We start from the raw sequence: 22,112 nt of genomic DNA, 5'->3' as shown, positions 1-22,112 counted from the left end.
TTCATTTCATTAGCTCAGAAGTGGGCGAGGGTCAGTTTAACCAGGACAAGGTCAGTAAACTACCGAACAAGGACAGTTAAAAATACAATAGATTAAAACAGTGGAGCATATGCACATTTATGCACACAAACAGACACATCTCAAGCTCTTTCAGGAGGATCTCTACATGTATTCCACATCAAATTTATTCCACAATTATTTTCTTCAAAACTCTATGGCTCTAAGGCAAGGTCATATCCAGAACCAGGCTAGTTAGTAGAGATGCACTTAACTAAACAAAATGAAACGTTTGACAGAATGTGTTTTTTTTCTTTTCTAATTATGAATTTATTTCAGCAGTCACTCTAGTCACACACTTACCTCAGCAGTGCAATTTTAGTCAGAAATGTACCTCAGTAGTGCTAGTCTAATCATTATTTTACCTCAGGAGTGCTACTTAAGTCACATGCAAGTTAAGTGTACTCAAAAAGGTCATCCATTTTTCTTTAAACAAATAAATGCTAATCTAAGTTAGCTCAGCTAATGTTACTACTCCAACCCAGAACAGCTTGAATCTTTCAGCTGGAAAATATTAACTTTCTGAAGGGGTATGAGACTGATACCAAGTGTAATTGATGATGCTAAGCACTTGTAACTAGGGGGGTAAAAATAAATTTTAACTTGCCATTTGTCTGCTCCCTTACGGCTCTCTCCCTCACTCCCTGCATTGTGTACAGCAGCTCTGTGACACACAGTGCAGTGAGGGGCTGGGGGAACAGGGGAAAGAAGTGTAGACCTACTACTACTGCAGAAAAAAATCCTAATGTTAGAGACAACCCTATAACATGACTAAAAATAAATGAATTATTGTCTTGTTTAGATTTTTTTTTATTAGTCGAACACTGAAGTGCTGCTTTTTGCCATTTTCTGACAAATAATTTAGGTTTCCAAATATTCAGTGCATCCCTACTAGTTACCCATCCCATGGCTTGACCTGTGACTGAGATGATTAAACATCCGCTGCAGAGCGTACTAGATCAATAGAGCAGTGCCAGTCAATCTTCCGCCTTGTTAAACACGTGCATCATCCTATGTGTATGCTCACACACATGACTGTGATCTACACACCTACAGACAGACACATCCCACTTCTACCAGTTCTCATTCTCAACAAATTCCAAATCAATACTTACTCAGCCACTGTGCGAAACACAGGGCTTGATGGACAGACTGAGCTATTGTTGTCCTGTTCGGCTAATGGATTTAGTGCGCACACACATACACACACGCACAACCTGAACAACGTTCAGAGCTAACAAATTAATTACTCCTATGCCAACCTTGATAGCAGTTCCATAACTACAGCTAAATGATAAGAAATAAAAGGTAGCACTGCTAAATGACAGGAGTATTGTGATACTGCTCAGGAGAGTCTAATGAGGCCAATTAGAGCCCTCATTGGAGAGCAGAGCTGTGGTGGCAGTATGAGGATGCTGAAACAGTGCTGTACGATCAGACTATTGAAGAAAGCAAAACGGCAGAATTGGCTAAGGACTGAAATGCAGATATATTTTCAGTCCAAACACATAAGCGCAGAGGAGTCATTTATATTAAGGGTTTTTTAAAAGAAGAGGGAGACAGATAGCTAGACAGTACTCTTAGCCACCATGCTACAAAATTCCTTATTTTCAGGTACAACAGCTATGACAAATTAACTGATAGTCTGTGGCATTCAGCCCATTGTGTTTCTATTTTCACTGCATTTCCTGACTTTTTAATAAGAACAGGACATACTACACCTGTCCTATTACTGTACACTGCCACAGCAAGAGACTATTAGCACTCTAACATAGCTACAATATCCTCTCCTAGACTCAAAACACAGAACAATATATTACAGTTGCACAAATATGATCTTTCAACAACGTATACAACCACACTCCCGCTCAGAGCAAAAAATGTGCGCACAGTAACACACACAATAAAGTCATTAGAGTTCTTCGCAGGAAGGAAAAAGCAGGAGAAGTCCTCAGATCAGCCTTTTCAGGACGCGCATTGGGAGGCCTTTAAATTGTTAACATTGTTTGATTGAACGTGAGGAGAACACAAGGGGGGAGACCTAGAGTGATGCGATATTAGCCCTGGGCTCCTGCTCAAATATTAAAGTCAGTGCCATTCTACAAGGTCTGCAGCTTCATACACACACACACACACACACACACACACAGGAAGTAAGATCAACATAACTAACAACAACAGGCATATCCAGCTTTTTAAATAAAGACTAGTATATTTATATTTCTACAGTTGTCCAGTCAGGACATTATTCATAAGTGTGAAAGAGGCAGAAAGATTAGAACCAAATGAACAATTACAGTGCCTATAAAAATTATTCACCATCTTGAACGGTTTCCTTTTTTAATGTTTTATAAAGGGAATCATGGTAAATATTATTTGACTTCTTAAATCAGAATTCCAAAAAAAAAAAAAAACACAAATTTTAAATCAGCACGAACAACATATACAGTATAATGTGAACAATTTGACTACATAAATATTTGCCTCCTTTTCAGTGAAGTCCAGGCAGTTTTGCTGGTTATCTGACAGGTAATGAAACCAGCTTCCATTTATAAAAGCAATGAACAGGAAAACAGCCAAGCACTGCATTCAGAAACGTTATTCACACATATTCAGTTTGATTGGACTGTTCAGCTATGGAACATGAGTTCTTTCAATCTTTTTGATACTGCTGGTAGTTGCAAGGCACTGTTCATACAGCATGTATTGTACAACATGCTGGTTTCTCATGCATTCAATGATTGTTCCTCAATTTCTTCTGCATAATAGTGTAGGTTGCATCTTGTGGGTCAGCGCGAAAGCATCAAGTTCAAGGTAAACACTTCAGACACAGTTGTCAATTTACTGATGCCAGTGACCTTAAACTCTCAAAAGATATAAGGTTGAAAAAATGTAAAATGTGAGAATACAAACCTTAGGGTTAACAAGACACAACTAAGCTGCTGCAGTTTAAAGCTGAAATATCATAATGAATAGACCAATAAAATGATTTAAATTTTCAGTGCTCCCACTCTTTTTTCCAGGACTTTCTTGTCAACATACATACAAAAGAAAATATGAAAAGCCTTTCAGGGTTAGTTGTGCTACTAAAAGTAAAAAATGTTGCTCTCCAGAATAATATACAGCACCTTTAAAAAAGTTAGAATCAACCATTTTCACCAAATATTAGACCGTGGATCTGTGTAGCATTACACTCTTCAGTAAATAGGGCATCAGTAGCTAATCAATGCACTTGTTCAACAGCTCAGCTTTTTAGTGGTTACAATAGTCAGTAAATGTCCAGGTTTTCCAGATTTTCCAGGACATGGGGAAACCATTAATTCAGGATTTAAACTTTTTATATTGATTTTAACTGAAAGTTATTTATCAAGTACAAGTTTTTTTGCATGACAATGATAATACAGATTTCTTGATAAGAAGATGTTTATGGGAAGAGCACCAATGTACAGTACAAAACAGACCATACATTATATTATGCTTATTGTAAAAATATCATTAACGGAATAACAATAATGCAACATGTGCTCATTAGACTATAACTGTAAAAGTCTTCAAAGATTCTGATCTTGTCATTTTCATTTTTTGCCAACATTTTCTAACAAGTACAATCTTCTCAGAACCTTCTAAATTATTCTAAAATTCCTAACTCTCTTATTCTCTGTTATTTCTAAATGCATTTCCAGTGTTTTGGGCAGGGCTGAATATGTAGGCTGTGTGTCAGCTTGGGGAGAGTCTGGTCTGGGAGACCACAGCTCATCTCCAAATACCTGCAGTGCCTGAGCAAAGATGAAGTCATCAGAACCATGACTCAATCCTCTCCCTCAGCAAAGAGGGCAGCCACATTTTCACCTCTCACGCACAAGCAAACACACACACACCCGCCCACACACCATATTTTTGCACACAGGTACCCTCTATTCAAGATTCAGAGTTTCCCTATGGAACTCCTAATCCAGACATTCCACTTCGAGGCACGCATTCACACATATAGACATTAAATTAAAGAGAACATGCTGTTTGTGTTTACCCCTGTGGTAACATTATGCACCATCCACAGTCTACACTAAAACTGTTTACTGCTAAGTGTTGCACTGCCAGACTCATCTAATGCAACCACATGGTAACTGATAGTGATGTATACAGATCTGGGAAAAAAATAGAAGACCACTTAAAAACTGATTGAACTGCTTTAAATAACCAGGGTTATTCCACCAAATATTCATTTCTGAACTCTTAAACTTTATGAATATGAACTTGTTTCTTTGCAGTTTTTTTGTTATTTCAGCCATTTCTCATTTTCTGCAAATAAATAAATCTAAATGACAATATTTTTATTTGGAATTATTTCTTTGGAATATTTATATAACATTATATAATATTATGCTATATATATATATATATATATATATATATATATATATATATATATATATATATATATATATATATATATATATATAATATTTGCAATGCTCCTGTGACTAGAAGGGTGAGGGTGAGTGCTTGACTCCTTGACCCTTTTTTGAACTGCCACCAATGCAGCATCACTAAGCAGCCAATGTGCTCAGAGGCAAGCATCGGATCCCTAGCTTTGATGTATCAGCCAGTAGAAGCCTGTGCCAGCCAGCATCACAATAAGAGTAATAAGGGGAGAGAGTGCCATCTACCCACCTACACAGAGCATGAGCAATTGTTCTCTCTTGGGCTCCAGCTGCTGATGACAAAGCATCACAAGCTGGGATTCAATCTCGCAACCCTCGGGCCCTCATCATCAATTACTAAAAACACAAGCAAATGTTCAACACTTTCCTGTTTCCTAATGAGAATACACAAACAGCCTGAAATAATCAATAATCAGCCACAATCCAAGCATGACAAGTGTAAACAACCTTGTATCTGTTATTTTCTCTGCAGTTCTGGGCTGTTTTTGTCCTTACTGATTTTCGACTGTACTCCTATGTGTGTGTGTGTGTGTGTGTGTGTGCACGTATGTATAAACGGGAGGAACATACACAGCCTTGAGTTTTGGATAAGCTCATCCTCCTACAGGGCAGAGCCCAATCTCACTCCTTTCCCAATTAACACACTTCACAAACAGCACAGTTCACCCCCCTGTTTCAAAACTTATCCAATATTGAAGAGAATCTTACATATGCTTCCCACACTGGGCTGACATTTTGGCTTCATCTGATGTAACAGTGATTTAAAGGAGGCAGTTGGTATTCCGTTTGTTTACAGAGGGCAAGGTGACAGTGGACCAAAAACATACAGTGCAGTCTGCAAGTAACAACAATGTTGCCACACAAAGCACAAATCATATGCCCGCTATAGACATGGCATTTGTATTGAGAGATGTGCTACTGTTGTATCTCAACATGAAAACCCCACACAAATATATTAATGCCAACAAAGTTGATCATTAATCAAGAGATTGAGAGAACTAAATAACTAAACCAGAGACTCAATCAAAAACTGGTGCACACTTCTTGGTAGGACGGTTATGATAAATAATATTTTTTGGGAGATATACTGTTATAGATATAAATGCGATAAATTATATAATTATACATTCATATGAGAATATTTTTACACCACTGATATAATGATAACATAATAGCATAATCATGTACATAATTACTCCTTTTATAGAGCAAGGAACTTGTAATTATTTTGACACAGGAATATAAAATATTTAAATATCTTAAATAAATATAAAGTACATTTTTAAAAAGTCGTCATACCGGCCCAATCGTGTAAATGGACTCCCTTCACAGAATCGAGGTTATGTTCACATATTGAAAATTAAGCTAATAAAGTAATTACCGTGGCAGGCCTACTATTGTGATAACTAATAACAATACCCCTAGCAGAATATGGAAGACCACAATGGTAAACTCAATTGTATTTTGATCATTAATCATTAAAAAAAGATAATAACATATGTAACAATGACTTTTTTAAGACAAGAATACATCAGCAGGACCCTAAAATTTGCCACAATGTACTGTTTCTTCAGTAAAACATAGTGACATTAGCCAGATGTTTCACAACAGCAAATGATGCTTAACTTCCCAGCTTCCAGTGCCTTTTGGTTAAGCACGTTTTGAGATCCAGAACTAATCAGGAGTACCATAGCTAACTAATGCTCTGAAGACTAAATGCAATCAAACCCTCACAGAAGTGTTTCAGCATCTACTGTCTAGCCCTCCCAAAAGAGTATAGACTGAAACTGCAGCAAAGGTATTAATAAATAGTTTCCTGCAGTAATTCCCTTTGGTACTGATATTCCTGCAGTCATCCCAGAGGTACCGGGTAAACTTTCTTCACTTCAGAGTTCCACTGCTCCCCAGTCAAATGCTGGAGGGCTTTACTGCCCTTGAGCCAGTGCCTGGAATTAGGCATGGTGATTTAGGTTAATGTCCAGCAACTTTACTGGCCTTTTCATTCTATGTAGCATTTCTATCCAGATTAAGAAAGTTTTGAGGTCATAAATTTATGATGTATAGGCTTTATAAATAGATAAAATTCATAAGAATCTATCGACTTTGACAGGGTTGGTGTTGGTATTCAATCCTGGCATAGTTGAGGGACTGTAATCACTATCAGTATAGGAAGGGAAAATGTGAATATAATTCAGTCTGGCTGTGTACCAACACATAGAACTATCACTCACCAGTCGCTTGAGCACACGGAGCAATAATCTCTGCTGCCTTGGCCCAGGATGTATCTGCAGAGTGTGTGCGAGGCTGAGCAGATCCTCAGGGTGCAGATGGTCGGCTCCATCCCCTCCATACAGCTGAGCCAGCAGTGACACACACTGACTGGCCTCCTCATACACCTCTCCATCACCACATGGCAGCTAGGGAGAAAAGAGAGAGCATGAGAAAGTCATTCCAGGCCTCAGAAAACTCAGAAATGTTATCTGAATAGTGATGAAAAATTTAGAAAAAAACACATTCTGTGGCCTAAAACACCTGTAACTCTGAATAAGACAAAGCAACCATTTCCATAAACACATTAAATAATAGAAAAAACATGACCCATTGCTATAGAATTGCATTTGAGGTGGATTCATTAGCTTTGTTTTTCCCCATGTATACAAAGTAGTAAATCTGCAATGCTGCCTTACACAGACTCCAAGTGTGAGTCATCACTTATGCAATAACCACTCCATTAGGCTTCTCCTCTCCACATACTGTGATGAATCTTATCCAATGCCTTTGTTAAAAGTAATATAAAAACATAGGTATTCATAGTTTGTATATTAATATCTGTATATTTAAATAGTGCAATGATGTATGTATAGCATAAATTACGTGTCCATATTTTGTATTCTTATTTTTGCATATATACAGTGTTCTTTACTGTTTAGTGGAACTAAGTCCCTATGTTTTTTACTCGATTTAATCACCTTTTGTCATGGTGAAGGAACAATAAACTTTATTTGAATTGATTTGATTTATATTCAAGGATGTCAGAACGTTCCACTCTTTAACGCCTGCAACACCAACAATTCTGGGGAGCTTTATGCTCCTGTTGCCCACACCTGAAAATGGGTCCAATAGGTTCGTGCTAATTTACCCTATAAGGTCTATAGACTGTAAAGGGACTACACAAGCTGTGTGTGGACATTTCACATCTGTGGCAGCAACGAGTACAACATATAGTAGCTGAATTAATTCACTTGAAGGGGTGTCAGTTGGACATAGATAAATAGATAAATAAAACAAAATTAAGATTACAGCCCTTAACAGAACTGTATATAAAATATGTATAATAATACTCCCTCTGAAGCAATAAACCTCGGTTTTGGACACAGAGAGTGAGATACGGTGATACAGGCAGTGCTTTACTGATACAGACATTAGTCCTGAAACAGCTATAATTGGGGGAGTGTGACGGCAATCCTCTGAGACTGACACATTCATAGTTATGAGGCAAATATGTCCATCAGGGGAGCGGTTTTAGGGGCAGAGAGTGAGTCCTCTGAAAGCGGCACTCGTCAATGCCCCCGCAGACAGGCAGAGAGAGACAGAGTCATGGGGCCATGGGGATTTTCTCTCCCACTCTGCCGCTCCTCTCAAAGCCGGCAGAGTGAGCTCTGGGATTCCAGCCTCTTTTTCAGTGCTGATCCGTTGCTGCCCCCTTCCATAGAAGCCTAATCCCATGAGGCCATGGGGCAAGGGCCAGCCGCGCCTAATCCCGCCCCTCTTTGTGATGCCGCCGGCCACTCCAGAATGGGAGGAATGCTTAAGGCCTAAACAATGGCCGCCAAAGAGCACCGCCTCTCTCTGGCCCGGTGGCTTGACGAGGGGCGGAGAGGAGAGAGAGCCGCGGGCTGAAAGGCCTTTGGTGTCTGCGCACGGGCTCGCTGGCCCAGTATTGTTCACATGCCAGCACAGAGTCAGCGCAGAACAAGAGTTAACACCTGCTTAGCCAGGCTCATAAAACCACCTTGTTTACTTAGCACGGCTAGTGGATGCACCAGGGAAATAGGGCAGAGGAGCCTAATGGGAGTGGGTGGCTGAAAAGCAGGCAGGAATCAGAGAGATTAGGGTGTGCTAATGCCACTGTGTGTGCTGAAAAGGCTGATTGCGGGAGAAAAAGAGAAAGAGGAGAGCCAAGGCCTACAGGGACGTGTAGCACTGCTGCCCTCTTATGACCTCTACATGTGCTCCATGACAGACAACAGACACTCTTCACACTGCTCTGCCCTCTCCATAATACACACACACGCATACAAATTCATACTCTTTATGGAAATAAATAATGAGTGACCGGAAATTGTATAAACCTTCTAAACCTTATCTGAACCAGTTCATCACTTTTGTTGTTGTGAAGAATTGTCACGTCATGTCATTCATCTGTTTATGCTCAGCAACTTAAAACCTCATGCTTGTATCTTAAGGTGTGTTAATTTTCCATTAATTATACAGAAATCAATGTTAACTGGCCAATTTTCTTAAGGTATAAGAGTGAGAAATCACTCAATAATCATTAACTGAAAAGGAGAATAATGAATATATTGGCCTTGTCAAATCCTGACTTGAACCCAGTAAAGATTCTATGACAGGGCCTCAAACAAATAGTGTGAGTTCAGACATGCAAACTGACCTTGTTATACTTAAAGTAAGGACAGGAAAATTGGCTGTATACAAGGTTTATTTTGGTAACGAGTAAAGATGAGAACTCTATCCCGCTGTACACTACAGCAGCTGAGACAGATATATATATGTTCACATAGATATATATATATATGTTCACAGCCTCTGTGCCTCCTTGTTTGCACTTCACAAACAAAACCTACAGAACACTAAATCGTTTTTAAGTCACACTAGTATAAGGATTTAGGAAAACACTCACTAATACCTTGGTTCAGCTTCTATGTTTTAGCAGTGGATGGACAGCTTAGCAGTGGATGGTACTTCTGCAATGGTTAAAGAAATGCATTAAGCCAGTAAGTTCACTGGCACACCTGCGTTCTAAGAAACTATCCAATTTCAGTCAGAGTGGCACTCCTAATCTACAGGAGCATCACAGTGTGTGTGCTAGAAGCCAAGCAGGCAATTTTCGTACTTTTTCCATCACTGAAAATGTAGCCTCTAAAGTCTAGAGCTCAAAGTTTTGGGCTCCTCCACAAACTGTGATCCCAAGCTGAGTTCAAGTCAAGTTTAATCTCTTCCTGTTAGAAACAAAAGAACAGACAAATCTCTCTCTGTGCTCTATAGAGCATAGTCTGGCTTTTACTTTGTTCTTCATTCTTTGTCTGAATTGTGTTGTAATCAATTCAAAGTGAACTGACCCACATTTGACTTCCACATTTCAGTGCAAATATACACAGATATGCCAAAAATCATGGGGCAGCAGTATGTAAATTGATTATAAAGTGTTATCACAGGGGACTGTTTGGTAATGCCTACAACTGCACATGTTGTGATGCATTATCTTGCGAGTGACGCTGAACAAAGGCTGTTATGCTCATGTCAGAACAATGTGATTTCAAACAAGGTGTCAAATGACAGGAACATTTCATTACTGATTTTTTTGGGCATTTAATATTCATTGATCTACAGGGTAATGTATATACCAGGAATAGTGCAGTGGGTGTAACAGGACAATGCAGTGGGTGGTAATGATTGCAGCTGGCAGTATCTGTCTAGAACTGTCCATTTCAAAAGAAAAGCTGTGCCTGCGCTTTCTCTGCAGAAATCACACCCAAAGTCCCCACTGCAGGTGAGTGTTGTGTTTTTTAGCTTGCATGGAACATGGCAAAATGGCATGAACAGTCAATGAACCATTACAGTGCACAACACTAGAATAAATGTAAAAGAGCAGTTATGAACTGATGCCAACTCAGAAGGAAAAGGCTGTAAAACGATGAAATATGTTTTCGGGTAGCTGTCTCCTTAGTTTATATTATAATTTAGTTAAGAAATGAAGCCAATTTTTTAAAAAGGACTGCTTACTGCTAAGGTTGCTACTAGTTTGACTTTAAAATACCTTTAGGAAGTGGAGATGCAGTGTTCTACTATGCAGTAACACATGCAAAGCATTGCCTTCATGCAAGAGTCCTCAGATAAAAACACATTTCCTGCAATTTCTTCACAGTATTTAGTGTTAAAATGTTTTCAAAGAAACCCGACACAAGGTTGTGAGGGTTAAGGTTAAGTTTTAATTGTTTGAGCAAAAGTTTGCATAACTTTATTAAAAGAACCCCTCTTCTACTATTAAGCATTAAGGTGGTTTGGTCACGTTTAAGCTTTGGGCTTTGGATGTTCCAGCCAGTAGCACAGGGAATTTTCAGGTTCACTGTTTGATGCATGCAGTCCCACAGACAATATACTGTACATTATAAGGGTAGTTACCATATTCTTTTTTTTATCATTTATTGATTTCACCTTTAGAATAGAATAAAAAAATGTGTTTGACCAATATTTAAACTTTTACTTTCTTATTTTAACCATGGAAATTTGGCAAGAATGATGTATCTGTGTTTTCTGAACATTCTAATGTTTACTAATTATTTCCTAATTAACAAACAACAGCCTGTACTGACTACCTCTGGGGGCGCTAGGTGGCACTAGAAAGAAAAAAACTAACTTGCACAGCTGAAAAACTGGGTTAAGTCTATTTTTTTTCTTTCCCTCTTCATACTTCCCTCATACTGTACTTGTACTGAGTTGTGATATCCAAACCTCGTTTTGCACAAAAACATTCTTTTTTTTTTTTTGCATCATTGCACCCCTAGTATCTTCTCTAATGATGGTCTGTGAGGCCTGTAATGACGACAGTATCAGTTCCAACTTGTTTCACACTGCAGTTATATGTCTCCTATGTACTTTAGTATTTCACTCAGAAGAAATGCAGGTATCTGGTAAAGGCCTTGTAAAGTCCGTAGCAAGATGCCTGACTGCTACACTGCACTGTGGCAGCAAAAGAGAACATCTTTCCCTTCTAATGATGAGCAAAATCATGCAGCCCAGCTCATATTTCACCACAAGTTATAGTCTAGAGCACAGTCTGATATAATCAATATTTTCAAAAAATATTTTTAAACATTTTAGATCTATAAACATTTGGGATAACTTTGTGGTTTGTTCCTGCTTCACACTTTGTTAACAGTACAAACTTTTGAGCTGTAGAATAATGGGTAATTATGTGGCCTTTCCTTCACAAATATCAGACAAAATCAAATATGAAAAAGTTGGCATAATATATGGAAATAAATTATAATGGCAATTTACCAAAGCGAAGTGCTTGAGGACGCGGTTATTAGCCATGGAATCTAAAATGCAATCTGTCTCTACCCCCTACCAACCCCTCGCACAAAAAAACAAATCCATTTCTACAAAAGAACCCTGGAGAGACAGTCTGTTCATCTGCTCCTAGGGCGCCATCCACCCTTGAACACTCACACCCACACACAGACACACGGGTGTCCTGCATTATCCCTTTCAGGTGTCACAACAATGACCAGATCGAGCCAAAGTCACAAACAGTCCTGCATTCCTGTTCTCTCTCTCTCTCTCTCTCTCTCTCTTTCTTTCACAGCTAATGTGTAGCGGCTCAACTCCAGGGCACCCATAGGCAGAGCAGTGAGATAGGTCTGTTAAACACTGAGCTGAATATCTGAACACCAAAACACACAAAAAAAACACACACACACACACACACACCTCACAGCACTGCTCACAAACTGCACTTACTTAAGGCTGTGAGAGCATAAAAAATGTATGTAGTAAAACATGCTGATTTACAGTTATGTAACTAATTATATTTATGTTTAAATGCAATTTTACATTAAAAGTCCACGTTTTGTTTTGTTTTGATGTTAGAGCAGAGTTATGCAAAAATTCCCTTTGGTATTGCGCTCCCCCTACAGTTGGGGAGTGCAATTTATTTTTACACCACTGCTGTAAATACAAATCTCTGTTTGTGCTCCCCCTAATGGACATCTGTAGATATGTATTTGTTAAAAAGCTTAAAGCAGGAATCTGAAAGAAGCATGTGAACTAACATAGTAGAGTAAAAATACAGGATTTGATTGGGGTTATGCCATTTTATTCAGCTGTAACAAGAGCTATCGTGCATGGAGACCAAAGTTACATACTGTTGTAGCGGTGCTGGAGATCTAGAGTGGCCATGCCAGAAATGCCATTCTCCCTACTGCAGTCAGTGTGCCATTAGCATGATTTTGAAGCTGTTAGTTTCAGATAAACCTGCTTTGTAATGCTGCCAAAAACAAAAATAAATGAATGCCACAGAGATGCCACTGAGATGAACCAAAGCTACTACGACCAAGTTTAACATCTGAGCTGCTGTTAGTGTGTCGGCAAGCAACAGTGACAATTTAAAGAAGACAACATATGTTTTAAACAGTATTTGGACTCTGTCCAGACCAGACAATAAATAAGGCAAGAGCAGTGTCCAAGACAGAGCAAAAATACTAGCCCGGATTTTCAATGAGCAGAAAGGTTCTGCAGATGGCTTGTCTCAGTCAAGACTATGTATAATTTCTCTAAGTTTAAGGCCACCTTTGTATGATATTCTTATGATACTGTGTCAATATTAGCACAGTGAAAACTATGTAGACCGTAGAGATAAAAAGGCATTTTAGAGGAGACAAATAAAATAATAATAATAATAATAATAATAATAATAAAAAAATAGTTTGTCATTGAAACATACAAGATACAACACACTGCACCCAGCCAAGAAACCTTTAATTGGACATAAATTATGACAAAACTCCCTCATATACTGAGAAACACAAACATGATATCGAATTGACTTTTTTTATAATGTGACCTGGTCAAATGGTTTGGTGGAAGCAGGACACTGATCTGTCATTTTGTGGTGGTGAGTATATTTGTAGTACTGAGTATATTTGTATGAAAGCAGATGTTTTTGCCACATCTCTGCCAACAGAGCAGTAGGAGTATGTATGGGGTTTCACGCACACACACACAGATGCACACACACGCAGTGAGAGCAAACAGAGAGCCCACGATGCATGGCTCTGGTGGGGTGGCAGTGCCATCCCCCCACATAAAGCTTTAGAGCAGCTGCCCTCTGGGCCTGTTCCTCCATGCCATCTGTGAGATTTACACAGCACAGTGCATTGCCATGCAGACACCAGAGTGCCTCTCATTTTCCATCTAAAAACACTTTCTCTAGCTTTACTGAACTTCCTATATTTCCACACTCAAACACACAGCCACTGACGTACACACAAGAAATATGAAAGAAAACACTGTGAGATGATGGTTGTCTACTGTGGGAGTTCTATCTTAAACATAATGCAGAGATTGGCTAGGCTGTAGCGTTCATGTTGATTTTTTTTTTTTAGAAGGACTTCCACAAACACCCAGTGTCCATTTGCAGAAGTGGTGCATGCTGTTATATGTTGCTGTCTATGAGAAGAAGGAAGAATGCTTGTAATTGTAGCAAGTGGCAGCTTTTTTAAAGGCAATAACCATTTCTTATTCATTCAGTTTTAGTGTGTAATAGCACTTTTCATGAAACAGGTGGAGAGTAAATGTGCAGATCACCAACTAGGGCTGCAACTAATGTTTAACAAAACCATTATTTCTGCCATGCCCTCAATCTCTGCTTCCTGTGGGCATGCCTGTTTCAGTGAATGTTTCACCTCACCTGCTCAAATCTTCACTACTGTAAATGTCACACTGCTGTCCAGTCTCTGCCTTACCATTACATGACAGTTCTCTGCTATATTTATCTTTCTCAAAACAATAGAAGCAGCTCAATGTGGGATTTAAATGCCCTTTAAATGCCTAGAAGACAATGTGTTGTTATTTAGTGAGCCCGTATATTATGTTTGGGCATAATAGCTGTCCCCAGAACTTTGTGTTGTGGATTGCAGTTGCAACTTAACGATTAGTCTACACTAAAATTTTAAGCTAAACAATTTTTATAATCAACAATTTTTGTTGACTAGTTGTTGCAGCCCTATCAACAACACCGATAGCATATGAAGTGCCCTAGGCCAACCACCACCTTCCTACAGTAGATCTAGGAAATTACCTAGAGGAACAGTAAGTCAGAGAAATCTCAGAATATGCGCTACATGCTATTAACATAAGATTAAAGGACCTTCAAATGCAAACTGTATTCTCTGGTTTAGAAGCTGGGTACCATTTGCAATATTTTAAGAAAAACATCATCATAACCTGAGTAAATGTTTAGATTCAACTGAAGAATAAAGTTAATAAGCAAAAAAGAATTTGATCTAACACATTGCTGAAATAGCTTCTCACTGTGCGCAAACTCTTAAAATGTAAGACATACACTTTCTTTGTTTAATATGCACAGATTCAGGCACACCTTTTCTCTCTCTCATACACACACACAAACACACACACACACACTGACCATTTGAATGAGAAGGCTGTTGAGGTCGGTGAGCGGCTTGTTGACAAGCAGAAGCTCCTCTGCCGTTTCTGTGTCTCCATCACTGTCAGACTTCAGAGAAGAGAAAGAGGCCAATTACCAATGTAGAAATTTCACTTAATTTTAAGTTAACATAGTACAAACATTTCCAGATATTAATCTCTAAAAATCATATTTTTATTGCTGCTGTTTAAACAGTTAACACAGAAAGCATTATCGCAAGAATTGCAAGTAAGTAAAGGTGTCTATTGACTGATATAAAAGAGCCTCCAAGTTGTGGGCTGCCTGGTGACGCTGCACTGGTTCAAGTCAAGGCCTTGTCTCTGTTCTTAACGTTCAAGTGTCCAGAACATTACAAGTCAAAGGATGGGTTAATTGGCGCAGCAAATTTTGAAAAAATGTAAAATAAACAAGATTCCCAGACAAAATCATAAGGTAAGAGATAAGATAAAATAAACATGTTACAAAATCAGCTAAATGTTTATTATACAATAAATTAATTTAATATTTGATTTGATTATGTGGGGGTAGCCAAAGCGTTAGAGTGGGCTTAGGACCAGAAGGCTGCTGGTTCGATCCTCAGCACTGGCATCCATGGCCAAGGAGCCCTTGAATACGACACCTTGATAACCTTGATGATTACCTTCAGTTGCTTCCTGGAAGCTGAGGTCATAATATATTTCATCATCAAGATATTAATGCTACTTTTCAGCAAAAAGGTGTGATTCCTACTCTCAAAAAATGGTGGATTCCAAGTTAACACAGATCTGTGGCAAGGCAAGCAGCAAGGCAAAGGAAGGGCAGACACATGGATAAACGGGTACAGTCAGTGACTGGGGTAAAGGTTAGCCCATAACAACTTGTTCTGAGTCACAATGATTACATGTGTTCACTCTATGAAAGAATAGCACTCGTGTAGTCCAAGAAAGTTGAGTGTGAGTGGCTTTAGTTGATGCTATTTTTAACTGTAATGCTTCTTGGAGTCTCTACACTGCCCAGTGGTGCCACTGTTATGCCAAAATGCGTGCAGCACACTGTCTACAACCACCTCAATAACAATAACAACCTCCTACTCTATTAGCAGAGCTGTCAGCAGGAGACACTTAGTTCCACCAACAGGGGAGAGAAAGTGTGTGAGAGAGAGAGAGAGAGAGAAAGAGAGAGATAGAGGAGGGAGAGAGAGAGAGAGAAAGGGAAAGAGAGAGAGGTTTAAAATAGACACAAACAACACAAAACACTGAAACTTTGTATATGGCAGCAGTCAGCGAGAGCTGTGCTAAACTGAGAGTGAAGCATCTGGTTCAGCAGAGTTCAGCTCCCTCCTCTCTCGTGCCCGATTTCGCAGCCTTACTACTGCTCATACTTCTGCCAGGCTTTCTGGAGAACGTCACTGAGACTGACAGTCTGGGGTAGCGTGATTATTCCCAGCAGTTGTGGTCATATGGAACGCACCACAATTAAACTTTACTATTTCAAATGTACACGACAGCCTGGGACACTAAATAAGGACTAGAAAAGGGAAGGAGGAATAGAGAAGGAGGAATGAAAAAGAGAGGAAAAAGAAGATAGCATAGAGAGAGAGGGAGAGAGAGAGAGACAGAGAAAGGGGGGGGGGGTAAGAAATAGGAAAAGTGTTAGCAAGGACTTTTCTTATCATTATCACCCAAATGAATTTGGGTTTGCAGATGCTTTTAAATGAGCTTTGCATTTTCAGAGAAAATTGATTTCCATTACGTATTCTTCTTTGCAATGTCCGTGCATAAATATGTATGGAAGTGGGGCAGAAGACAAAGAGCTGCAGCAGGGTAATGAGGGCCAATGGGAGAGGCAGGGTGGTGCTCAGAAGGGAGGGGGACCTTGTGAATCCACCATGTTAGAAGTCCAACTTTACTGTTCTCTTTCCCATGGGCCTGGTGGAGACACCACAGACACTAGAGTCATTGAGCTGTAAAATCCAACCTGAGCATATAGCTAGGCAATATATCACCTACTGGTATAGTTGTCCAATATCAGTATTGGGGTTCCCTTTAAGCAATATCGATAGATAATGAGGTACAATTCAATTGCTTATAGACAAAACTTATGTATCTCCATATCTATCACTTTTTTACATAATGTAAATCTTGCAGGCAGCATATATTGCTCTTAGATCTCAATGTAATTTTCTCCATTAATGCTTACACTACAGAAGAGAAATGACAAAGCATACATGACTGACCCTGGATGGCCCTTTTTTTCTTTGGTTCGAAGCACTTGGCATCAATTTCTTTTAAAAAGAAGATCTGGAACAGTGCTTAACAAAGGTTTGCCAAAGTAATATGGTCCTATCAGTTATTGTTGAGTGAATGTTCTTGAGATTACTGGTGTTCAGTTTAGGTTTGGGCCCTTAATCTACAGTATATACGCTGGAATTACTTTGTATGTCAGTTCCTTCCTGTGCTGATGAGGAAGAAATATATGGATCCCTTTCAATCTGTCTTTGAAGAACATAATTTTCAAACATGTTCTCATGCATTTGTTGACAAACTGGAGATCCATTGCACATTTGTGCTACTTAAAGACTGCTTTGTACCAAATGATGAATACAAATCATTATGAATTATTACCTACTTGTTTTTACCTCATTATTAAACTGCCCATATCTCTACTTTGCTTATGCACTTCATGCCTGAAATGCAGGAATGGATGTATATGAACAAAGCTCCAGTGAAATAAAGATAACATATATAACATACTGCCCTAAATTTTGACTAAACAGAAAGTTAGATTTTTCCACCTCCTATAAAGTTGCCATTCTGGAGATACACGTTTTTTGTCAGAAAGCAACAATGTTCACGATAACGAATTTTACAAAATGGCAGTTCTGCTTTTGTCATAAAGGTAGAAATGCACCCATGAGATACAGGTAGAGCTTACCTCCAATCACAGACCATTTTACCAAGCTGGAAAGATGAAGGGTAATATATGATTCATATAAAAACAGTACCACCACTGAGATGTCACTAGACAGCTCAATGAGCTTGAAGGAGATCACTAACTGCCAATTCTGCTATGTTGGTTAACAGACATCTGTGTTAGCTAGAATCACTCTGAGTGATCAGACGCAATGGAGAACCATCCAACTGACCCACTAAGAGAAAAAGGTCAATGGTGCCCTCTTGGACTGACAGATGGTTGTTCCATTGCGGGTGACTGAACTCACAATCTCTCACAATTTCTGATCATACAGCCAAGAAACAGACAGTCAAAAATAGACACTGATAAAAATGTGAATACCTAATCGAGTGTTAATGAGTATTAACACACATTAATGAGTACATTTATTTCAGTGAGTAGCTGCAGTATGTACTCCTCACAGCTGGAGAGGTTTGCTGCAGCAGCAGCTCAGAGTGAAAGTATGACAACCACAGTGATGATTCTATTCTGGTCTTATCTGCATGCCAGTTGTCATTGCATAACAATGTAATCGTCAGTTAGGAGAGGACCCAGACATGAACCCCCTAACAGCACGCCTAGGGCGACAGAGGCAGGGAGAGACTCCCCAAGGGAGGGAGAGTGAGAGTGAAAGCGAGAGAGAAAGTGAGAGAGAGAGAGAAAAAGAGAGAGAGAGAGAGAGAGAGAGATAGGTGGGGCTGACACTAGACAGCAACAGAGTGAGGGATGTTTACTGATCAGAGCGATGGAAAGTAAGGGGGAAGGGAATGTCAGAGAAACAGAGTGAAGGAATAGCACAAGGGTGAGAGAAGTTACAGGGAGAAAGAGAGGGAGAAACAGGTTTAAGAGAGAAAGACTGGAGAGTACTGTTACCTGTAGAGCCAGTCGGACCACGGAGGAAAGGTGTTTTAGCAGGCAGTGGATGATGTCCAGCAGGGAAAGGAGAATGGAGCTGCAGCTCTTCACTCCTGACTGTTCCTCTTTCTCAATATACAACACCGCAGCCTCCACAAACACACCACACACCAGCTCTATAATACCTACAGTGATACAGACACACACAGAGGCATCTATTAAACTTGAACAATCACATATACATGCAAACACACACACACTCATAAACCTCATGGATAAAAGAAGGCAAACCACTATGCTAAACATCACATTCATTTTGCAATATGGCTGATTGCTTCGTTTTCATTCACCATCAAAACAGTAGTGAGCCTGGGCACTGATGCTGAGAAAAGATATGGCCTAGATTTTATTAGAAACACCTATTCATTCAGGCAATGATTGTAATCAAGCAACTGTGAGGCAGCAGGACGATGCATATAATCACATAGGTACAGACCAGCAGCCTCGAGCATGCTTCACAATCAATTATTAGAATACAGACAAAATTGATCTCACTGATTTTGATGCGACAATTACTGTGTCTGACAGGCTGGTCTGAATATTTCAAAAACAGCTGACATCCTGAGATTTTTAGCACAACAGTCTCTGGAGTTTACTCAGAATGAAGCACTAAAAATAAACAGTAAATCCAGAGAACAGCCAGCAGGTTCTGGGCTAAGAGAAAGGCTATGGTAAATTTGATCAGTGTTTTCCAACCCTGGTCCTAGAAGGGCCAGTCCTGCACATTTATTGCTTTGCCTGCTCAATTGATTCAACTAATCAGCTTTAATCAAAAAGCCCTTTCAGTGCTGCAGTGTGTGTCAAATGCAGGAAACTAAAATATGCAGGGAAGGGGACTCAAGACTTAGATATCCACTTTTACAATTGCAGCAAAGCAAAAGATCAGCTTAGAATGCCCAACAAGTTGATCCTTGAGCTGGATGGGTTACAACAGTAGATGAACATGTTGGGCTCACTTAAACACGACCGATAAAGACTGATGAATCTGAGACTGAAAACATGCCCAGGTTCAGAACTTGGCAACATCATCGTGAATCTATGAACACAACCTACCTTGTGTCAACAGTCCAAGCTGGTAGAAAATGTAATTTTTTTTAATTTTCTCAAATCACATCTGTTAAAAAATAATCTTATTTACAAGGGATCAGATTGGATTTGCCATTACATACTTATCTGCTGTGGTAAAAACACGTGTCAGTAATTACACAGTAGATGAGGTAGTCGCTCTGAATTTAACATCATTGTTGTTTGTTGCATCGCAAATTAAGCAAAGGCATGTTGTAATCTAAATTGAGTAGCCAGATCAAATCAGATTGCAATCACATTTTAAATGTAGTTTGGATCCAAAAAGCCAGACCTCATGTTTTTGCTGTCCAAACCATCAAAAATCAATCTAGATACAAACTACAAGACTTATTCTGAGCATAGCCTTTGAGCCTGTACTATACAATCACTGACTGAATGCCACAGCGTATTTAGGGTTTGTTGCTGACCATATGCTTTCGTTCAAAAAACAGTTGGAATTAAGTGATGCAACCTTATTAAGGACCAAAATTTCAAAAGAATATTTCTAGTATTTTCATGAAATGGAAGCTGTTTTAAGAGCAAAGACAAGCCCTAAACAGTATAAGTGAAGAAATTCTAATAAAGTGCTTTATTCATTCAGAGAGGAGTGCAAACATTAGACCTTGAGTTTTATTGAGGTAGGATTAATTCAGTACAATCTCAGACTCGAAAGCTTGCTGTGATCTGGGCAGGGTACTGCACACACTCACTATGCTGACCTGTGGAAAAAATTACGGAGAAAAGAAATTCACCATCTTGTGGCTATGGGTTCTGTTCAACATTCATATATACAATAAAATTGAGATACAAATCATAAAATGCCTTTTCTCTCATTCCAAACCAATTACAAGGCGCCTGGAAGATATCATCTATCATCATAGAACATGGAACCTTTGCTGAACCTTCTCTCCCCTCTAGTTTTTTATTATTTCTTCTGCTGGCATTGTTGAAATATTAAGGCTGTACTGAATAATCTCTTCATGTTAAAATAATAACCTTTCCAGTCTCCCTGCTCTGCTAGGTCCAGCCCGTCACCTCGGATCACGGGAGGCACTTGAACTGCAGGATGGTATCTGAATGCATGCACAGCCCACATGAAACAGACTCTCTTCACATCCAGATCAGCAAAGCTGAAATATTTCCATGACCACAGGCTGAGAACAGAGTCTTTATCCACTCAATGAAAGGGCAGATGGTTGAGCGCAATACTACATCAGACAAGATGCTCTAGGCAAAAAACAGAATTATGTTAAAGCAGGGTTTGAGCAATGTGATGATATATTTTGATTAACTGGATAATTCACATAATAACGTAAAAGACAACAATACATTGTGGGCCTTGGCAGTTTTTCTAAAACACTGAACACCTGCATGGATCATAAATAGATATGGAGCAATTATGGAGTAAACGACAAGTGCATAGTAACAGTATGAATGCTACAGTACCAATTATACCACAGTTAGTTCTGAACCCATGATGTGACTAGTCGAGATGCATTCTTGTAGAACTAATTTTGCATGATAGCGGCAGTCCGACTGAAAGTAAGTATTATTCTGGCACATATTGTGGTGCTTGAAAGTTTGTGAACTCTTTAGGATCGGAAAGAGAATCCAGTTAAACAAATGCAGCTTGCCACCAGCTGCCGGAGCCCTGAGAGAGCACAACTGGCCTTGCTCTCTATGTGGATAGATGGCGCTCTTTCCCCTCATCACTACTAGGGTAAGATTATTATTAATATATTAAAAGGCGGCAGCAGACTTCACGTGTCGGAGGAGGCATGTGCTAGTCTTCAGCCTCCATGTGTTGCGGCATCACTAGTGATGGGGGAGATACAGCTAACTAGCAGCTGAATGGGTAGGACAATCAGCCAAGCTAAATTGTGAAGAAAAAAGGGGGAGAATTTTTTGGGGGGCCTTGGTAAACCTTGCCTTAAACAAGTCACATGCTATCCCCACATAACTTTCTGTGGTCTCAATATAGAGATTGCAGCCTACAATTACAAAGCCCCCCCCCAAAAAAAAACAGTGCCAGAAGACTCAATATGTATTGGAAAAATATATGCAGGTTCACAAACAAGGAGTGCTTGTGTTAGCAAATACAGACATGTTACCTGAGCTATGAGTGAGCAAGCCTTCACTAAACCTGAAGTATAAAGAGGATGCTGCAAGACACTGAATATTTATGCTTACAGCTGTGCGCTTGCATTCGAGAGCAATTTTTGAGGTGAATT

The 22,112-nt window shown here is 39.3% G+C and overlaps 1 protein-coding gene across 5 annotated transcripts in view; it reads right to left on the bottom strand.

Moving 5' to 3' along the window:
• ulk4 (unc-51 like kinase 4) overlaps nt 1-22,112 on the bottom strand; it is a 121,733-nt gene that overhangs the window by 15,668 nt on the left and 83,953 nt on the right. For all 5 annotated transcript variants that reach the window (XM_022673657.2, XM_022673654.2, XM_022673656.2 and 2 more), the window contains exons 33-35: nt 18,775-18,941; nt 14,950-15,039; nt 6,731-6,916 (exon numbers count right to left, since the gene is read on the bottom strand). In XM_022673657.2, the coding sequence (XP_022529378.2) occupies nt 6,731-6,916; nt 14,950-15,039; nt 18,775-18,941 (443 nt within the window). The remainder of the gene's footprint in view (nt 1-6,730; nt 6,917-14,949; nt 15,040-18,774; nt 18,942-22,112) is intronic.

Source organism: Astyanax mexicanus, chromosome 6 (assembly GCF_023375975.1).
Source record: "Astyanax mexicanus isolate ESR-SI-001 chromosome 6, AstMex3_surface, whole genome shotgun sequence".
NCBI classification, from domain to species: Eukaryota; Metazoa; Chordata; class Actinopteri; order Characiformes; family Acestrorhamphidae; genus Astyanax; species Astyanax mexicanus.
This window is presented reverse-complemented; position numbering and strand designations above follow the sequence as displayed.